This window comes from Arachis ipaensis, chromosome B5 (genome assembly GCF_059453495.1).
Source record: "Arachis ipaensis isolate K30076 ecotype BB chromosome B5, ASM5945349v1, whole genome shotgun sequence".
Classification (NCBI taxonomy): Eukaryota; Viridiplantae; Streptophyta; class Magnoliopsida; order Fabales; family Fabaceae; genus Arachis; species Arachis ipaensis.
This window is the reverse complement of record NC_142440.1, coordinates 9,041,282-9,059,910: the sequence shown is the minus strand read 5'-3', so window position 1 is coordinate 9,059,910 and position 18,629 is coordinate 9,041,282. Positions and strand designations below refer to the sequence as shown.

General features: G+C 32.8%; 1 protein-coding gene across 1 annotated transcript; it reads right to left on the bottom strand.

Annotated features, from left to right (window-relative positions):
- Nucleotides 1-269: 269 nt before the first annotated feature.
- Nucleotides 270-6,029, bottom strand: LOC107642789 (uncharacterized). Its single transcript, XM_016346263.3, has 3 exons — nucleotides 5,748-6,029; nucleotides 3,081-4,917; nucleotides 270-2,339 (listed from the first exon to the last, which is right to left on the bottom strand). The coding sequence occupies exons 1-3, from the start codon at nucleotides 5,759-5,761 to the stop codon at nucleotides 348-350; spliced, it is 3,843 nt and encodes a 1,280-aa protein (XP_016201749.1). The 5' UTR covers nucleotides 5,762-6,029; the 3' UTR covers nucleotides 270-347.
- Between the last annotated feature and the right edge of the window lie 12,600 nt (nucleotides 6,030-18,629).

Here is an 18,629-nt window from a genome sequence, read left to right as displayed (position 1 = left end):
GGGAGGTTTCAGCTTTCATGTTTTTTGAGAGTCAATCCTGCCAAATCTCAATCAGAAAATCTACTTGGATTTTCACCATTCATTGACAGGGTATGCCGGTAAAAATCTATACTTGACATGTTCAAGTAGATTCTCCATATGGTCCATTTCCAAGTTTTATTCTCTGGAATTATAGGATTGCAGATACTGATTTCGTTAACATATTCACAAAATTGAGTGCCTTTTACACTGAGATGACAATGGATGTGCATGTGGGAGGCCATGAGAGATATATCAAATCCTTTATTTCTATTGATTTTTTCAACATAGACTAGGCAAGAAAGTGTGAAATAAAGGTTTTCAACTTACTAGCCTTCTTGAGAATTTGTCATGAGGGTTTGAGGGCCCCTTACAAAGAAGCTGTCAAAATTATTTTCTGCAGGACTGGACTTCATGGAAGTAACATTTTTTGGACCTAACAAGTGAAATCCAGAAAAATGATCACCCCAAATATCATATCTATACTCATCTGCAAGCCCTTCTTCCTCTTGCGCTTGAACAGCTTTTTGGTTGTGACGTTTGGATCCAGGAGCCCGAGACTGCAATGTAACAGCAGAATTTGACACCAAGGAGGAGGGAGGCGACCCACCAACAACAGCAGTGGCATCACAAGTTGTCTGAACATGCATGCTAGCAGCACAACTTGAAGCTGAAGGTGGCGCATGAGGAGAAGACCTACTACTGCTGCAGTGTTTGAGGGGAACCTCAGGCTTAGAAGATGGGGAAGAAGCTTGATTGTTTTCAGAATGGGCAGCCACCTGTGTCATTGAACTACTAAGAGCCTCAACGGGTTGCACCAAGTTAGAAGACAAAAGCCAGTTACATTTAGGTGCAGCAGAGGGGACTGGGGATAAGGGAGATGAGGGTGTAGAGTTCCCACTCTGACTACTTGAAACTTCAGATAGTGCTTGTAATTTGGCACCATGAGACTTCCTCTTCTTTCTTCGACCCTTTTCTTTACCAGTGTTAACCATGAGATATGCCAATTGAGGTGCCTTGTTTGTATCAGAGCCCTGGACTGTTGTGGATGACCATTTACCTTCATCTTGAGTTTCCAACAAATGACTAGTCTTCTTATTGTTTTCAGACGTCTGCATCAAGTTTTGCGACTTTCCCAGCTCAGACGGATTGCCTTGATCATAAGAATATCCACCACATGAAGCTTCCACGAGATGGTTCATCTTCCCAGACATGGATAGCTTACTCTTTCTCTGGTTATGATGAAGCAAAGATGTTCCCATAGCACTTTTTATGGTTGTCTGGACTAAGTTATCATCACCCTTGCAGAAGTCATCCAAGGAGTCCAATATTGCGGTTTGGGGAAATACGAAACAAAATATCAGTAAAAGTAAGGACGCAACAAGAAGAATTCCAAGGTATTTTTTCACTCGCATCCAAAACATGGATTTCTTGCAGTTACTAAGCATATCATGAGAGATAGTTGCCTTAACGGGTATCAGAAAAATACCAGTAGCCAAGGCAAGTTCAAGATCTCGATGCACCATATCTGCAGAAAAATCAGTTTGGTATGATATCAAAAGTTTAGTTGACTCCCCAGGTTCAAGAGCAAACCCCTTACAAGAAGGAATATTAAAACCATCCAACCCACATTCTCTGCCAGAAACCCTGATTCTTATCACCTCCAATGGCAAGTCTCCTGTGTTCTTTGCATATAACTCTTTCACTAAAGGCTTTGAACAGACAGAAGCCATCTCTTTCATGTTAAGTAAGTTATAAGGAAGTGATAAATTGAGTGGCTTGAGCATTTTAAGATTGAAGTCTATGCTTTGGACATGGTCAGATCTCTCTAGCAAGGCTAGAGAATGCAGACCTCCAAATCCCCTTAAAGATATCCACTCAACACCTGAAAGATTGTTTCTTATCAATGCAGAACCACTCCAAACACAGCGATTGGATGGATAAAAAATTATTGGCCCCAAAGATGCATGGTCATATGGCTGCACATAAGCCTCTGTCAATGCACTCCCTGGTACTGAGAATCCATGCTTTGTTGGTGTAGCAGCACCTTTACCTAAAGCCAAATTACCAGATGAAGAGGGGTGAAATAAATCATCCAGAACCCTGCACTCATCAATGCTTTCCCCAGAGTTCAAGACAAGCTGCATCAAAACTGGATGTTTGCTAGGATTCTTAACATTTATCCACCTAGAGACATAACTTCCAACCTGAATCATCGGAAATAGCACCTCATGTTCTTCAAGCACAGACATGCTACCAGTGGTTCCTTGAGACTTCCAGTTTCCAAGAACAAGTTCATCAACAGCTGCTGTTTCCACAACCTTCACATAAAAGTAGCAGCAAAATTAGGTTTTCATTATTTGAGGAAATATGAATAAATATTAGGGAGAACAAGCAACTTCAGTTCCAATTGCATATAAAATAAATTCCTCCAAAGTGCATATGATGATCATACTTAAATTTGCAATAATTTGTGGAAAGACAACAAACAAATGAAGCAATGATTATGATGAAAGTTTCCATTTGTTTTTAACTCGTTTAAACATGATTCCTCTAACAGATGTAATATAATGCTTTCAAAGTGATTTGTTCTTTTCTCCTTCTGGTACAAGGCAGCAGAAGTAGCAAGGAAACTAAAATAACAAGACAAAAGAGAGGAGAGAGAACAGAGGAGAGGGGAGGGATATGGGACAAGTAGACTAGAACTATAATTCAAAAAATGGTAAAAGCACAATGCAGAGCTGCATCAAAACAGGCCTCTGTACTAACTGCTAAGCTGGAGCTGACTGTCATTATCATGTTCAGTATTTTAAATTTTAAGGTTTAATAACAATATCACAGAGGAAGAAGTATATATACCATATATATCCCATGCATAAGAAATACTTCCAAGGAACTTGCATATATCATGATCAGTTGATACAGCACATTACGTATTAAAAATTAAAAAGAATCCATCAGAATCAGCAGTCTAAATTTGAAGCTTTTTTTTATTTTTCCAAGAAAAGCATCAACCTTTGTTGTCAAATAACATATGGGCAGTGATGGCTGTGGCTACTTACCCCATCTTGTGGCAATTGCACGCTTCTGCCCACATAATATGCCTTCGCATTATCAGATTTGATAAGTTTAGAGTTGTCCTCTACTCCAACATATGACAGCCTTTGATGTTCAAAACAAAGATATAGTATGTCCTCGCATGGAACCTCAATCAGGGGACTGGTTGAGTCATTTGTAAGAATAAGCAATTTGCAGTTCTCTTGCAAGTTGGAGAATTTAGGAGGCAAGACATTTAAATCTAAGCTCACCTGACTACAGTAAATAATACCAACTTGAGTAACAGTCCCAGGGAAGAGCAGTAAGCCTTCCATGTAATTGACATGGAAAAGTTTCTCGTCAACAACTTCTAGAACTTTGATAAACCTTAAAGCATATGGGGCATAATTTTTTAGAGATATAGTGATGACATTATCACCACTATCACAAGTAGCTAGAACCTCAAGTGTAGCTGAAACAAATATACCTACAGTGTCAGAGGCAGCATTACTGTCCACTTCAGCTTCAATAGGAACTATAATAGTATCAGACTTGACTTGTGATGATCTCAGTAAATGCAAACAAAATGCACCAAAAATTTTCCCCTCAAACCCACTGGTAACATCCATTTCCATTAGCGTTGCAGAGCTATGCGGACCAATTTCCCAATTCCTATGGGGCCTGATTGCGACCATTGGTGAACCGATTTGGCTATTCTTCACACCCAGTCGATCCTTAATAGTTGGGAACAAAAGAGTATCAAAAGCCTCAAAATCATGTACATTACACATTGCTTCAGTTTCAACAGAACTATGCCCCAAAGAAACTGATATCCAAGCAGTTATCTCCTCCACATAAAGGGTTTCATCAAAGGGATTGAACAATGACAAATTCTTGCTGAACCCTCCACCAGGAGAAGTTTCCAGATCAGATAAGGGCTGAATGCCAAAGGGAGATTCAGTAGCATATCCTTTAGCTTCTACTATGAATCCACCAGAACTTGTCTGCAGAATCAGGTGAGCTAATGACAAGCCTAGACATCTAGGGAAGAAAACAAAACAAATCAATGCTGATTCACCGGGTCTTAGTGAAACCTCACTGAAGTTGCAAGGGTAGAACTGTAGGTCAGTGCTGAATGGCTCATAGATGTGTAGTATGCTATCATTGCATGTATTAGCCACAGTTAGGAAAGCTTCTGATGAAGAATATATATAATTTTGACCCCAGTCTAGCACAGTGGGTCCAATCCTTACATTAGGTGAGACAGAACCCTCAAAGGAACTTGATTTGGACATTTCAGAGTACTTTGACAAAAAATGTGTTGTCTTCTGCCTACATAAAGAGCCTCCACAAGAAGAAACATCGCTTCTGCCAGTTCTATGACCATCCTGGGCTTTAAGAGATGGTATTTCATTAACTCCCTCTCTGGAGTTCATAGAACAAGAAATAAACTTTCCATTAAATAACCTAAACACACCATAGTCAGATGACCAGCTACTGTTACTTGCCTGCCTGCTATCATGAGCCACCTCTATACAAAATGGACTATCATACGCACTACCAGAGCCTCCTAAAGAAGTCTCTTTTATACTTCCCTCTTTATGAGAGGACCCCAATAACATTGAAGGAGAGCAGAATGAGCGGGAGTTTGGACACACATTTCGAAAACTGTTATCTAAACTAGAGTCACTACAAATGGTGTCTGAAGTATCCACTTTGCAACTTTTTGTTAAAGAAGCATAAGCATCGGAAGCTGGTGGATTTTGCATCCCATTGCTAGAGTGTCCATGTGTGTCAGGGTAAAAGAAGGTACATGCCAGAACCACATAACAAGTGAGCGTTGTGACCAGCTGCAACAATCCCCTAATGGAAACACAAACAAATGTAAGTCTTTTCTTCTTCTTTTTGCCACTTCTAACATAAGCTAATATGCAAAACATTTAAAACACAAAATGCCTCCACCAACCCAAAAAAAGAAAATGAAAGATATGTAAAAGCAGACAAAAATTTTTTTTTCTTCTGATAATTTCCTTTGGTTCTGTTTCAGTTAGCAGACAATAACAGTTACAATCATCTTCCCAAATAAATGAAAATTACAACCAAATGCAATTACAGCTCACAGTAGCATAGCACTTATAAAGGAACAACTATTCTATTCTCTGCATGAGCTTCGTGTACCAAGCGTTAGATTAGTAGCAAGCAGCATATAATGCCAAAAACTAATAAATAAATATATCAAACACAAATATAAACATAGGGAATAAAGAAGTACAGAAAAGGCATGAAGCAATAAATTAGAATTCAGGCTTGCATGCTACAAGTAGAAAATATAAGCAACCCTATCAGGACCGTTGAGTTAAGAGGATACAAAATTTACCATACTGGAACCAACCAATCATCTATATTTAAACATAAGACCAGCATCAGTTGGTGAAAAATAAAAAGCGCCGAAAGAGGGGTATCAATTGCTTAAAACAGAGCACTCTAGGTACCAGAAAGCACCAACTCAACTATTAAAGTAAGAAAAATCATCAGTGAATAGGTGGCACCAAAAATAGAATAAGGCAATAAGTAGACAAATAAACGAGAAGAGATAAACAGAATCATGAGGTTCCAAAACGGGGAAAGTTTGGAAATTTATTGAAAATAGAAAGCAATGAGTGAGAAAGTAGGAGAAGAGATAGAGATAGTACCTGTGGGGGAACATGGAGAGTGTTGGAAGAAGATGAGTGAAATGAATGAGATGATTATTAGGGTTTGGGAGTTGATGATGATGAAGGAGGAGGAGAGAGAATAGAAGACATAGAAGTGAATAGGAACAGTGCGCTTAGAAAGAAAGCAAGAAAGAAAGAAAGAAAGAAGAGGGAAGAAGAAGAGAAAATGAAAGTGGGAGCTCTGAAAGGCAATTAAAAAATCATGAACACACCCAAACCCCAGACACAACTCTCAATTTTGCAGACACCATAGTAGACTGTAAATTAAAAAACAAACCCCGAGGTTAAATTTCTTTTTTTCTTTTCCTTTTTTGTTGACAAAGAAAAACAAAAGATGCGTATATAAAATAACATTTTTTTTATGGAAAAAATAGAGTATATTTGATATTGCTGTTGAAAATTAAAAATTATTATTTTTCAATACAAATTTTCTCTTTAGTATCCTTAACAACGTGTTCGGCTGCTCGTTGGAAGGGTGGTCAGTTGTCTAGCTAGGTATGAGCAACGGTGTGATGTTAAGAATTTGGACTTGGTGCAAATTTGGCGAGATAGTGGTAACAAAATATATATAATATAATAATAATTTTTATAATAAAATATTATTTATATATAAAAATTAATTATTAAAATATTTATTAATTATTATATATTTGTATATAAATATATGTATTATTTAATTTATTTTTTTATTTCAATATATATATAGGTAGTTATTTTTATGTATATATAATATGATTAGTCTTTAAAATATCTAATTTACAAATTAAAACACTAAAATAATAATTTAAATAATAAAATATAATTTAAAATTTTATTATTTAGGTTTTATATTTTAAAAAAATTGAGTAATCTTTTTGTTTAACAATACAATCGAAATATCTCTCTTTTTATATAGAATAATGTTATACATTCAAGTTTTTTTTGGTTAAACAAGCCTAACCAAATTAATCTAAGATAGCATTTTTGTAAAGGATACTCTTTCGAGTCGATTTAAAAAAAAAAACATAAATTTTATTTAAATTGAAAATTGATCATTCTAATGACATCTAATATGAAATTTTTAAATTGATTATGAAGTACCAAAAATTGAACAAAAAACTATTGTGGAGTCAAATTTAATAATTTAATGGGGACAAATAAATATTATTATCATATACTACTAAAAAAATTTCAAATTGTAGTGGGACGCTTGCCCCCACAAGCACAAACATACATCCGTCCCTGAGTGCGACCACGATCGTCGGTAAATCGATAGGTGGGGCTATTTACAAGAATACTCCAATATTAAAATAAATGTCTATACGATAACATACTTAGGAGAGAGGTAGGTCTTTTCTCTTTTTATCTATACTGATCGGATGGACCCTTTCACTGAGAGATGGCATCACACGATATGCCTTGGCTCGGACGAATAAAAAATTCGTCGAGTTTAAAATAGATCGGTTAACTTCCAATCTTTATTGGATTGGACCATAACACAACGTAATTAATACAATTATATTAATTATATATAAAATTTTAAATATTAAATCACTCGTTCATATAAAATACACAAAATTTTGTTTTGAGGTAGTGGGACAGAAATTGAGAATTAGGACTTAATATCATGTTTGTTGGTGTAGAGACTGATACTAAAATTTCAGTCTTTATCTTCAAAATTTTAGTATTTCAGTACCTCCAAAGAATGAGGACACAAATGACTGAAATTTTTAGAGATGGAGACTAAAATTTTAATAACATTTTATACCTAAAATACCCTCATTTTAATTAATGAGTAAAGTATCGTTTTTGTCCCCAAACGTTTTGGATAAGTCCTATTTGTGTCTATAACGTTTAAATCGTTCTATTTGTATCCTTAACGTTTATAAAAGTGATTCAATTTATCATATTATCAATTATACTAACAAATCAGATTATATTTTTCAATTATTCTCACTTGAATGTATTCATTCTCAATTAGGTCTCACTTGGATGTGTTCGATTTTAATATTATACCCACTATTTGTGTTTATATTCAATTATGTCCCTAGAAAAGTGAATTATGTAAATGTTGTAGGAATTAGTTTTAACATTTGATGAGCTATTTTTCGGAGTAGATCATCGATTCTGTCCTAAACATTTGTATTCTAACTTCAAGAAAAGATTTTTAAAACTCAAACTAAAGCGCAGTGTAATTGATGGCAGGATAACATTGAATCACTTTTACAAACGTTAGGGATACAAATAGGACGATTTAAACATTAAGGACACAAATAGAATTTACCCCAAACGTTGGGGACAAAAACGATACTTTACTCTTAATTAATTAATTCCAATTTTATCCTTTGTGCAAATTAAATTAAAACTTTATTCTTATTTCATTTTCTGTCTTCTACTTTACATCAAATACAATACTAAAATTTATTTCAGTCTCTATTTTTCAGTCTTTATTTTTCAATCTCTGTCTCTCTTCTAAACGCTACCTAAACGAATAAACATTTTTATAATCAAATCCATAATCAAATTTTATTATTCTTTGATAAATATCTTAATATACATCAATTCTCATTTTATTTAAAGCGATAATCCATACACACATTTATCTGAATTTTGTTATGCCGGTAAGTTATTGAATTAAGTTGGTTAAATTTAATTACTAAAAAAACTTAGCCATACAATGTTATTCTAAAATATATATATATTATAATAAAAATATATATTAAAAGTAAATTTAAAAATATATATAATAATTATTTTGATAGCTATTTTATATGTGTACACATAACATCTTTTGTTATTAACACAGTCACTACTTAATTGTATTTTCTTTAAATTTGATTAATTATCTAATTTTAAATATTCATAGAGATTATGAAAATGAAGATTATCAAAAAGGATTTTAAAGACGTTTGTTAATAATATGTTAAATAATTTTATTAATAAATTAATATTTTTTATCAATAATCAGCCAATAAAAAACTTTTAAAAAATGTTGTCCGAAACAAATTTTCTGCATTAGTAGTTTTTTTTCTAATGTTACGATTTAAAAAAATATATATTTCTAGCATTTAATTTTATTTTTAATATTTTTTATTTATATCAAAATTATTCTTAGACTTTAATTTCATCTAAAATATTAAGGATAAAATTTATAATGTATAGAAGTAGCTTTAAAATAAATAAAAAATATTAACAACAAAATTAGATAAATCGAGAACATCACGGATAAAATTAAATGAAATTAAACTTTACGAATATCTAAAACAAATCACAAATATTTAAAACAGAAACATACTTTATTTTTAAAATAATTATAAATTATACCTTGTACTTACTTTTGTTAAATTATAAAATATTTTTTTTAATTATATTTCATTTAAACTTCCATCTTCTGCTTTCCTTTATGAACTAGTCGGACACATTTTATTTGGCTCCAATTTGATCTAGTATTGTATTTTATCTTACTTATTTTAAAAATTGAGTCTAATTCTAAATTAACCTGAAATAAAATGGGTTAAACTGGTCGAGTCAATCCGAAACATAACTTAAATCTGAATCCGACGAAATATATTTTAACTCCGCATTGAATTTTAAGTCGGATAAAAAAATTTGTATACTCCTACTTCTTTGTATCCCTCTTTTGAAACCCAACCTAAATCTTGCACATTCTTACTTCCGTGTATCCCCTCTTTTTCCTTTTTTTTTCCACTTTCATAATTTTCCAAACACCCATGAAGGCAAAGAGAGACAATTTTTTAGTTGATGGAAGCTCAACAAACTACAACAGGTTCTTAACCTATGAAGGAATCTCCCTACATTTTTTTTAACATATTTTTTAAATTTATCTTTTTATTTTTGTCACTGTTTGGAATTACCATCAACAACTTTTTCAAGAGCAGTCTCAATTAATTGTTATCTCACTAGCTTCATGTCCAGCATATTCTTGCAACAAAGATTTCTTTGATCTCCAAAATTATTCTCCACTAATTCAAATAAAGTCAAAAATAAAATAATGAAAAAAATAGGATGAATTACAATTTCTTACAATAGAGCATGGGATATTTTCAAAATATTTAGGATCAATTTTGATAGGTTTATAAATAATTTTTTTTATTTTTATTTTATAAAAAGTTGTAACATTAATATTTAGTATCATTTTTTAAATTAACTATACTTATGACCTTTTAAACAGTTATTTAAAATATTTATAGAAAAATTAAAAAAATATTTTTTTATAATAGAAATTTGTATCACTCACTTTTTAAAATAAATATTTTTGTGGCTAAAAAACTATACAAAATAACTAAATAATAAATTATTTTTAATATAAGTCCTTGTTTTAAACTCTTTTTTTAAAAGAACTTAATTAACCAAATTTATCCCTAATAGAACATTACAAGTAATCTCTTCTAAAAAAAGATTACCGAAACCTTGCCTTAAAATATCTTAAATTTGTGTGAAATATACATTTCCAAAGTGAAATTAATCACAAGCAACATGAAACAAGAAGGTTTCAAATGAAATCTATAACAATAGTTAGAAATATTTTTAGAGATGTACAAAGATCAAATCAAATTTAATATTTAAAATTTCGATCTAATCCGCACTAAAATTATCGAATTAGATCGAATTTAATATCACATTTTTTTAGTCTTAAATCAGATATTAGATATATCTGATTAAAAAAGATAAATAACAAATAATATCTCTAAAAATTAAAAATTTTAGAAATAAAAAATAAAACAAAAGTATTTTTTCTCTTTCTTACACCTATTTACTTCTAAAATACTATTAAACAATATATTTTTAAATAATAAGAATAATACAACTAAATTATATATAAATAATAATAGAAATATCAGCAATAATTAACTCAAAAACAATAATAATAAATTTAAAAAATTGATAACAATAAACAATCGGCCAATAAAATGGTTAATAGCCTTAATAATAAATCAGACAATTAATAACAATCAATTAAATAACTCAAAAAATAATTATAAATAAAAAAATGTAATTCATACATATTAAATAGCTAATCTCAAAATTTTAGGGTAAAATATTAAACGATAAAATACAAATATAATTTATGTATATTATCTATAATACGTAGAATTTTAGCAGCATGATGCAATGGAGTCCCCGCAAGACGACCTTTACAATAGTTGAAATATTATAAGAAAAACAATTATCATTAGATTTGGCTATAAATTCATAACCCTAAAATATTATCATCGGAATTGATGTTCCAACGTTAACGTCGACGGTAATATTTGGAGGGAAAAAAGAAATTACAGCGCGCTCATTACCGTCGGATTGACAGGCGGGTAAATCTGACAATAACATTGTTTAGTGAAACGTTGCATTTTGAGCACACACAAAGCGTTACTGCCGAATTTTTTCGACGATAATCATACCCTAAATGAAAAGCACGAATCGTCATCTCCCCCATTTCGAATCTCCCTCCACTTCCGTTCTCTGCCTCCTCCCGTCGCCGCTCCACCGTTCCGCTGCCGACTACGCCCAACGCTTCATGTTTATTTGGAGAAGCAGAACCTCCACCGCGACGTTCGTCGCTCTCTCCACCATTCAATTAATTTTTTAACACCATTTTAATCAACACCATACAATTTAATCATATATGGGTTGTTTTTTTGGCCCAAATTTCACTGATATTTTAATAATTTATTCTCATTTTTCTTACATATGCTTTTAGTAGAAGTTGGTTTAGTTGTGAGTTGTGATTGATTGTCTTAGTAAATTTATTTTGTTGAAAGAACATTATTAGTTAATAGACTGCTGAAAATAATTAAATGTCTATTTGTTTTACAATGTGCTCTTTTTTTGGGTTAAATGTGCCTAAGTTCATACTCATCATTACAATTTGCTTTTTTCTATAAACATGTATATAAAATTCAGACATGCTTCGATTTATTTTCTCTATTTGATTTGTTCTGTTTGATCTCTTTTATCTTTTTCACTTTTATTTCGATTTGAATGCTTATATAGTGAGAACATGCTCTTATTATTTAACTCGTAAATATTGTATGCTGCTTCATTTTAACTCATACTTCTTTTATTCACTTTATACCACTTCATATGTCAAAGATATACCTTATTTGGTTTATAGAAATAGTTGCATTTATTTATCAGTTATTTTTTTAGTTTTTAAATAAGTACACCAAGTCTGGTCGTCAATGCTATTTTGTGTTTTTTGACGCGAAGTATCCAATGATATAATTTTCTGTATTGGTATTATTATAATTTATTGTTCATTTGCTGTTCTGAATTTCTATTAATTAGTAAGCTATTTACAAACAAGACGACCGGTAGAGATGTTTCGGATCAAACTGCTAGTCGTGGTCGTAGCTGTGGTCGAGGTAGAGGGAGGATTTTTTCCGGTACCCCCGGAACTACTAGATCCTCTCCCTCTACTTTGACCACTTTGATGACGTCACAGGTTACGGGCTTAGCGAACCAACCGTTTATCATAGTCCCTGGCCCTAACTACGTGCCTCCGTTTACGGCGACGACGCCACCTCCTACCATTCAATAGCTCATTGTCATGGCGACACCACCTCCAACAACGGAAGCTGTGTCCCCGGAGTCTTCTCATGGAAGTGAGGCAGCTGATACCCCTCCACCACTTCCCATCGTACGATTGACCATTTGGCCTGATGGCGGTACGGGGTAAGTATCACTTTGAGTCTTATATATTTTCTAATTATTGTTATTGCTAAAAGTGCCTGAAAAGTTATTCTAGTTTAGTGAATTTAGGTTTATTGGTTGCCTATTTACTGATTATGGTTATTGTTGAAAGTTCCTAGAAATTGATAATTCCTTTTTAGTGGATTTAGGTTTATTTGATTTTTTTTTATTATAGTCATTGCTGAAAGTTCTTGAAAATTAATTCTTATTTAGTGGATTTAGGTTTATTTGGTTGCCTGATTATGGAATTTCTATTTACTAATTATGGTTATTGTTGAAAGTTCTTGAAAATTGAAAATTGATTCCTGTTTAGTGAATTTAGGTTTATTTGGTTGCTTGATTATTGGAGGTGTGACCATGCCCAGATGCGCGCCCCTGGCATCGACCCTACTGCTGGCAGTACCGCTGCTGGTGGCACACGAACATCATCGCTTTCTGCGCCGCCGACTTAGGGCCACGAGACTGACAACGACAAAGACTACCTAGATCTGTAGTTATTTTTGTTTCGCTTTTATTGTTTCATTATATTTATTTGATGTATTTAATTTTTAATTTATTTTAACATTGTATTATTTATTTTAAATAATAGGTTTTCAATATTTATGAATTGAACATTAATTGTGTAAAAAATAAATTAAAATTGATTATTTATTTTAATTTTTTTTTTAAATTGACATTACCGTCGGATTTATCGTAGGAATAATCTGACAGTAATAGTGCTCGAAATAACATTTTTTGGCGCCAACAATACCATCGAAAAAATCCACCAGTAATCAATTGGTTTTTTGAGCTAGTAATCCATCGCAAAATCTGATAGTAATTACCGACAGACGAAAAATTTCAACAATAAACATTTACCAACAAAATTTATACTATCTAATTATATTTGACAGTAGTTAACTTATTGTTGAATTTTTTATTTTTTCAATAGTAGACGGTATTTAACGTTTTTTTTTTTTTCTGTGTGTAGTGAAACCAACCGTTGAAGAAAGTCAAGAAAAACATAAATCAAATTCAATTTTCTTCTTCCAATACTACACTTTGACAAGAAAAGTTAAGCATTCAGTATTTAGTAGAGACAACCAACCATCTCAAATTCTGGGGTTGCGGTTATAACCATCTCAAATTCTCAACTACAAAACCTACACAGGTGCAATGGTATCCAAAACTACATCACGAATGACCCTATGCTTTACTATAATTTTTTTTAAGTCTCAATTTTGCCACAAAATCTCAAGAATTTTGTTCAATAGCAATTCACCACAATGTTCCAGCTTCTTTCAACTTATAATAAACTAATTCCATTGATAACACTCAACATAATTTTCCAAGAAGTTAAACAAAGAAATCATTAAAATAAATAAGATAAAAATTCATTACCTCATGCCTGGACGGTATGAATTGATAATGGCTCCAAGTTCTATCAAAGTTTTGGCAACATTATAATAAAGCTCAGGATTATTCATGCAACAATCAAGGGGAATTTTTCTTCTCTGTCTATCCATTACATAATAAAAAAAAAACCCAACGCAGGAATATAAACAAATAAAAGGGGAAAAAAAAATCAAAACCAACAACAAAATCCAAATTGATCCAATCCAAATAAGCCTCTTCATCATTATCACTATCATGATTATGATCCTCTTGATCACACCCACAATAACAAAACTAAGAAAAAGAAAAATCACATTTTAGGACCAATTTTGGTAAAGTTTCATTACCTCGAGGCCAGCACCATCTCTGAACAATAAACAAAAATCATAATAATAAACACAAAATTATCAAAAATAAAATTTAAAATTAAAATTCTAAACAAAATTTCAAACACATAATTATCAAAACAGAATTAAAAAATCACTAATAAATCAAAATAGAATTAAAAACCTCTAACTCTAAACTAATAAATAAACTAAATTTGAAAAAAAAATAATAGGAAGAAAAGAAGGACAACATACTTGGAGAGAACAAGGAGGCAACTTCGACAAAGTGGTGGCAGCACAGATAACGAAATGGTGGTAGCGGTGACCAACCAACAGGGTTGTATTATTATGTTTTTTTTAATAAATTAAAAAAATAATAGAAAAAAGGAGGAGAACAACATACCTGGAGGGTGGGAGGAAGGAGGCAGTTCCGGCACAGGGAACAGCGACGACAGCAGTGCAGCAGTGGCGAGAGCGACTAACGCGACGCAAGGAGTTCACGCAGTCTTTGAACGTTGTTGGTGGTAGTCGACGTTGGTGGAGGGACTGCCGGAGGTGGTTTGTGAGAGAGAAAGAGAGAGGGAGGGGGGAAGGTTAGAACGAGGGAGAGTAGTTCAAAAATGAGGGGGAGAGGGTTTGCAGTTTGAATTTAGGGCAAGATTACCGTCAGAAATCTGACAATAATGCTTTGTGAATAACCAAAACAGAGCGTTGCACTAATTTGGATAAATCCGACGGTAATGATCACACTATTTTTTTTCTTCAATTATTATCGGCGAATTACCGTAAAAAAACCGAACCCAACTGTTATCTTTTATCCGATGAATTTATTGTCAAATTTGCTGGTAAATTTGCTGCTAACGTCTCACACTAAATTCAATAGTATTCAATATTTTTCTTATAGTGTAAACCGAATATAATAAATTAATATATTTATATATTAAATACATATTTTTTTTAAAAATAAATATTTTATTTTTTATTATATTAAACGATTGATTGTTAAAAAGATAGACCGATTTGATTGATTACTAAATTATGTGACCGATTTTTAAAATATTTTATTTTTTTAAATAAAATAAAGATAGAGAAATTTGAATCCGCAACCTCTAAGTAAATATGGAGAGACTATGTCGGTTGAGTTACATTTAACTATTAGGACAATATAAATAGATGATAAATTGATATCGATTGTAAATATAATTTTCTAACTGATGAAATTTATCAACATTTACCTCGTAAATTCTTACTTTATAAAAAAATCTATTTATATGTTTTCAAAAGTTGTTGGAAAAAGGTATTTTTGAGTTCTACTAATTGAATAATAACAAATTTGCAATGTTGATTATAAATCTGTTGTAAACACGTTATTAAATCTTTTTCTCAAAATAATTGTTATTACCGTTGTTAAGTTATTATTGAGTATAAGAAGTGTCTCATATGAACATATATATCCATGCTCAATAAACATTGATTAACACTAAATTCTATAAATAATGTTGTTTACTTATTAAATGTACAATAACCGCAATTTAATTTCTCGTTGAGCAAGCGGAAACTGAGTCAATGCTTATATTTATTTATTAGAGTCAAGATTTTAATTTAACAGGAAATAATGAAAGCCATGCACGGAAAGGAGCCGTGAGAGGGACGTTGGTTGTTGACTTGTAAATTTAATTAATATTTACTAATTGTATCACATAAGATGGTAGGAAGTGATGTCACGGGCCTTTCATTTTCATGGCTTAACATAATATATAGTTTTGAAAAAGTTTTAAGTGTACCAGGAATACTGGTGTTTCAGTTGTTTTAACCGTTGATTTTAATTAATATATATTATATATATTTTTTATAATTTAGATCAACGGTTAAAATAACTGGAACATTGATATTTCTGGCATACTTAAAATTTTTCCGTTAATTTTAGTACCACTACAAGAACCTACCTACCAGCAGAAAATAAATCTGAAACAAAAAATATATTCACTCCAATATCGTCGTCATGTTCTGAAGAATGATACATTTGATGTACCAAGTTGCTTTTGTTTAACTAAGGGACTTTAATTTATTATTAACTTTTTCTTATTCACCGGAAAAGAAATAAGATTATTGCATGCTAAGTAAATTAAAGGTTGTTCTAAAATATAAATTATCTTAATTTATTATTTCTTTTGTTCAACAGACTCTACATATAATGATATAACTCACTCATAATGTGAAAATAATGCTTGTTTATGTTGGGTTTTTCTCTCCTTTGTGAGGCCCAAGCCCAACATTTTGAGGGTGTCTCTTGCAACCATTGTGCCACAACCCTAGTTCAGATTTTTGGGGGTCATTGAGAGTGAGAGAGAGTAGCCACCAAGTGAGAGAGAAGGGAAAAACAGAATTTCCGTTTTTGCCCAAAGCAGTAAATCTCAAATGGCAGTTTCTCAATTGTTCACCGTTGGATCGGCTTGAAATTTAAACTGCGTGTTCCTATCATCTTGTTCTTCATTCTGGTCGGTGGAGATGTTGATTGAAGATTTGCAGTGAGAGAAATTGGCTTCGCAAGAGAGAAATTAGGTTTCCCGTTTTTACACAGAGCAGCAATTTTGGAACGGCATTTTCTCATTCTTTCACCGTTGGATCGACGTGAAATTTGAACTGTAGATTCTTCACATCTTGTTCTTCATTCTGGACGGTGGAGATTTTAATTGAAGGTCTACAGAGGGAGAAATTGGCTTCGACAGTAGCTCTGTTTTTGGGTATATTTCATCTTCTTGCTTTTCATTTGTGAGCTTTGGTGCTTTGATGTTTTGGCTGGTTATATGCACATTTTTGTGCTTTGTTTGAGACTCTCTTGTACCTCATTTGATTATAGTGGAGCTATTTCATTGGTCTGGACGACTCGTGGTTTTTACCTCTCACATTGAGGGGGTTTTCCACGTTAAAATCTCGGTGTGTTCTTATTACTGCTTTACTTGCTATATTTGCTTGTTATAGTTGCTGCCATATTGTGTTGTGAGTGCTTCCATATTGTTCTTGTGTTGGACATTTGTGTCGTTTCCGCTGCTAGGCTCTTTCATACTGGCATCAGAGCTTGTTGGTATTTTTCTGGGCTTGTGAGTTTGTGAACAATGGAAGCTAATACTAATACTAGTAGGATGATCACTCTTAATGGTCCTAATTATGATTTGTGGAAGTCAAAAATGGAAGATTTGCTTTATGTCAAGAATTTTCATCAACCAGTTTTTGGTACAGAGAAGCCTAATGATAAATCTGATGATGATTGGACTTTGTTGCATAGACAAGTCTGTGGATATATTAGGCAGTGGGTTGACGATAATGTGTTGAACCATATTATTGGAGAGACACATGCTCGGACTCTTTGGATTAAGCTTGAACAGTTGTATGCTCGAAAAACTGGGAATAACAAGATGTTTTTGATCAAGCAGTTGTTGGCTTTGAAGTATACAGATGGGACATCAATGACAGATCACTTGAATAATTTCCAAGGAATTATGAATCAGTTATCTTCCATGGGTATCAAGTTTGATGAAGAGGTTCAAGGATTGTTACTTCTTGGATCCTTACCAGACTCGTGGGAAATTCTCAGAATGTCATTGTCCAATTCTGCTCCTGATGGTGTAATCTCTATGGATCTTGCCAAGAGCAGTGTTTTGAATGAAGAGATGAGAAGAAAGTCACAAGGTACATCGACTACACATTCAGATGTTCTTGTTTCTGAGTCTAGGGGGAGAAGCAAAAGTCGAGGTCCTAAAGGTAGAGATCAAAGCAGAAGCAAGTCTCGAGGAAAGTATAAGAATATTGAGTGTCATCATTGTGGTCAAAAGGGACATGTGAAGAAATTTTGTTGGCAGCTAAAGAAGGAGAAAGCCAAGGCAAGTAAAGACAAGAGCACAAATAAAGATGATGGTAGCAAGGAAGACAAGGTTAATGTAACTCATGATGATTTTCTTGTTGTTGAGGAGTTTGAATCTGTTAACCTTGTTGATAATAGCACTAGTTGGGTGATTGATAGCGGTGCTTCTATTCATGTTACATCTAGGAGGGATTTGTTTACGTCCTATACTCCTGGTGATTTTGGTGATGTAAAAATGGCTCATCAAGGTGTTGCAAAATGTGCCGGTGTTGGACAGGTTTGCTTGGAAACCTCCAACGGTACCAAGTTGACTTTGAAGCGTGTGAAGCATGTTCCAGATATTCGGTTGAACTTACTTTCTGTTGGTAAGTTGTGTGATGAAGACTTGGATAGCTCATTCTCTCGTGATAGTTGGAAGCTCACCAAGGGTTCCATGGTTGTTGCTAGAGGTACTCGACACTCTACTCTTTATTTAACTCAAGCAAAGATTGTGAAAGATGTTGTTAATGCTGCTGAGTTTGTTGATGAAACTGATTTATGGCATAAGAGATTATGTCATATGAGTGAGAAGGGCATGAATATGTTATCCAAGAGGAATCTTTTATCTGGTTG

Excerpts from the sequence above, each read along its gene's own strand:
- LOC107642789 (XM_016346263.3), bottom strand. Across the intron at positions 2,340-3,080 it reads TGCAATTGCCACAAGATGGG|GTTGTGGAAACAGCAGCTGT; the intron begins GTAAGTAGCCAC and ends TTTTATGTGAAG.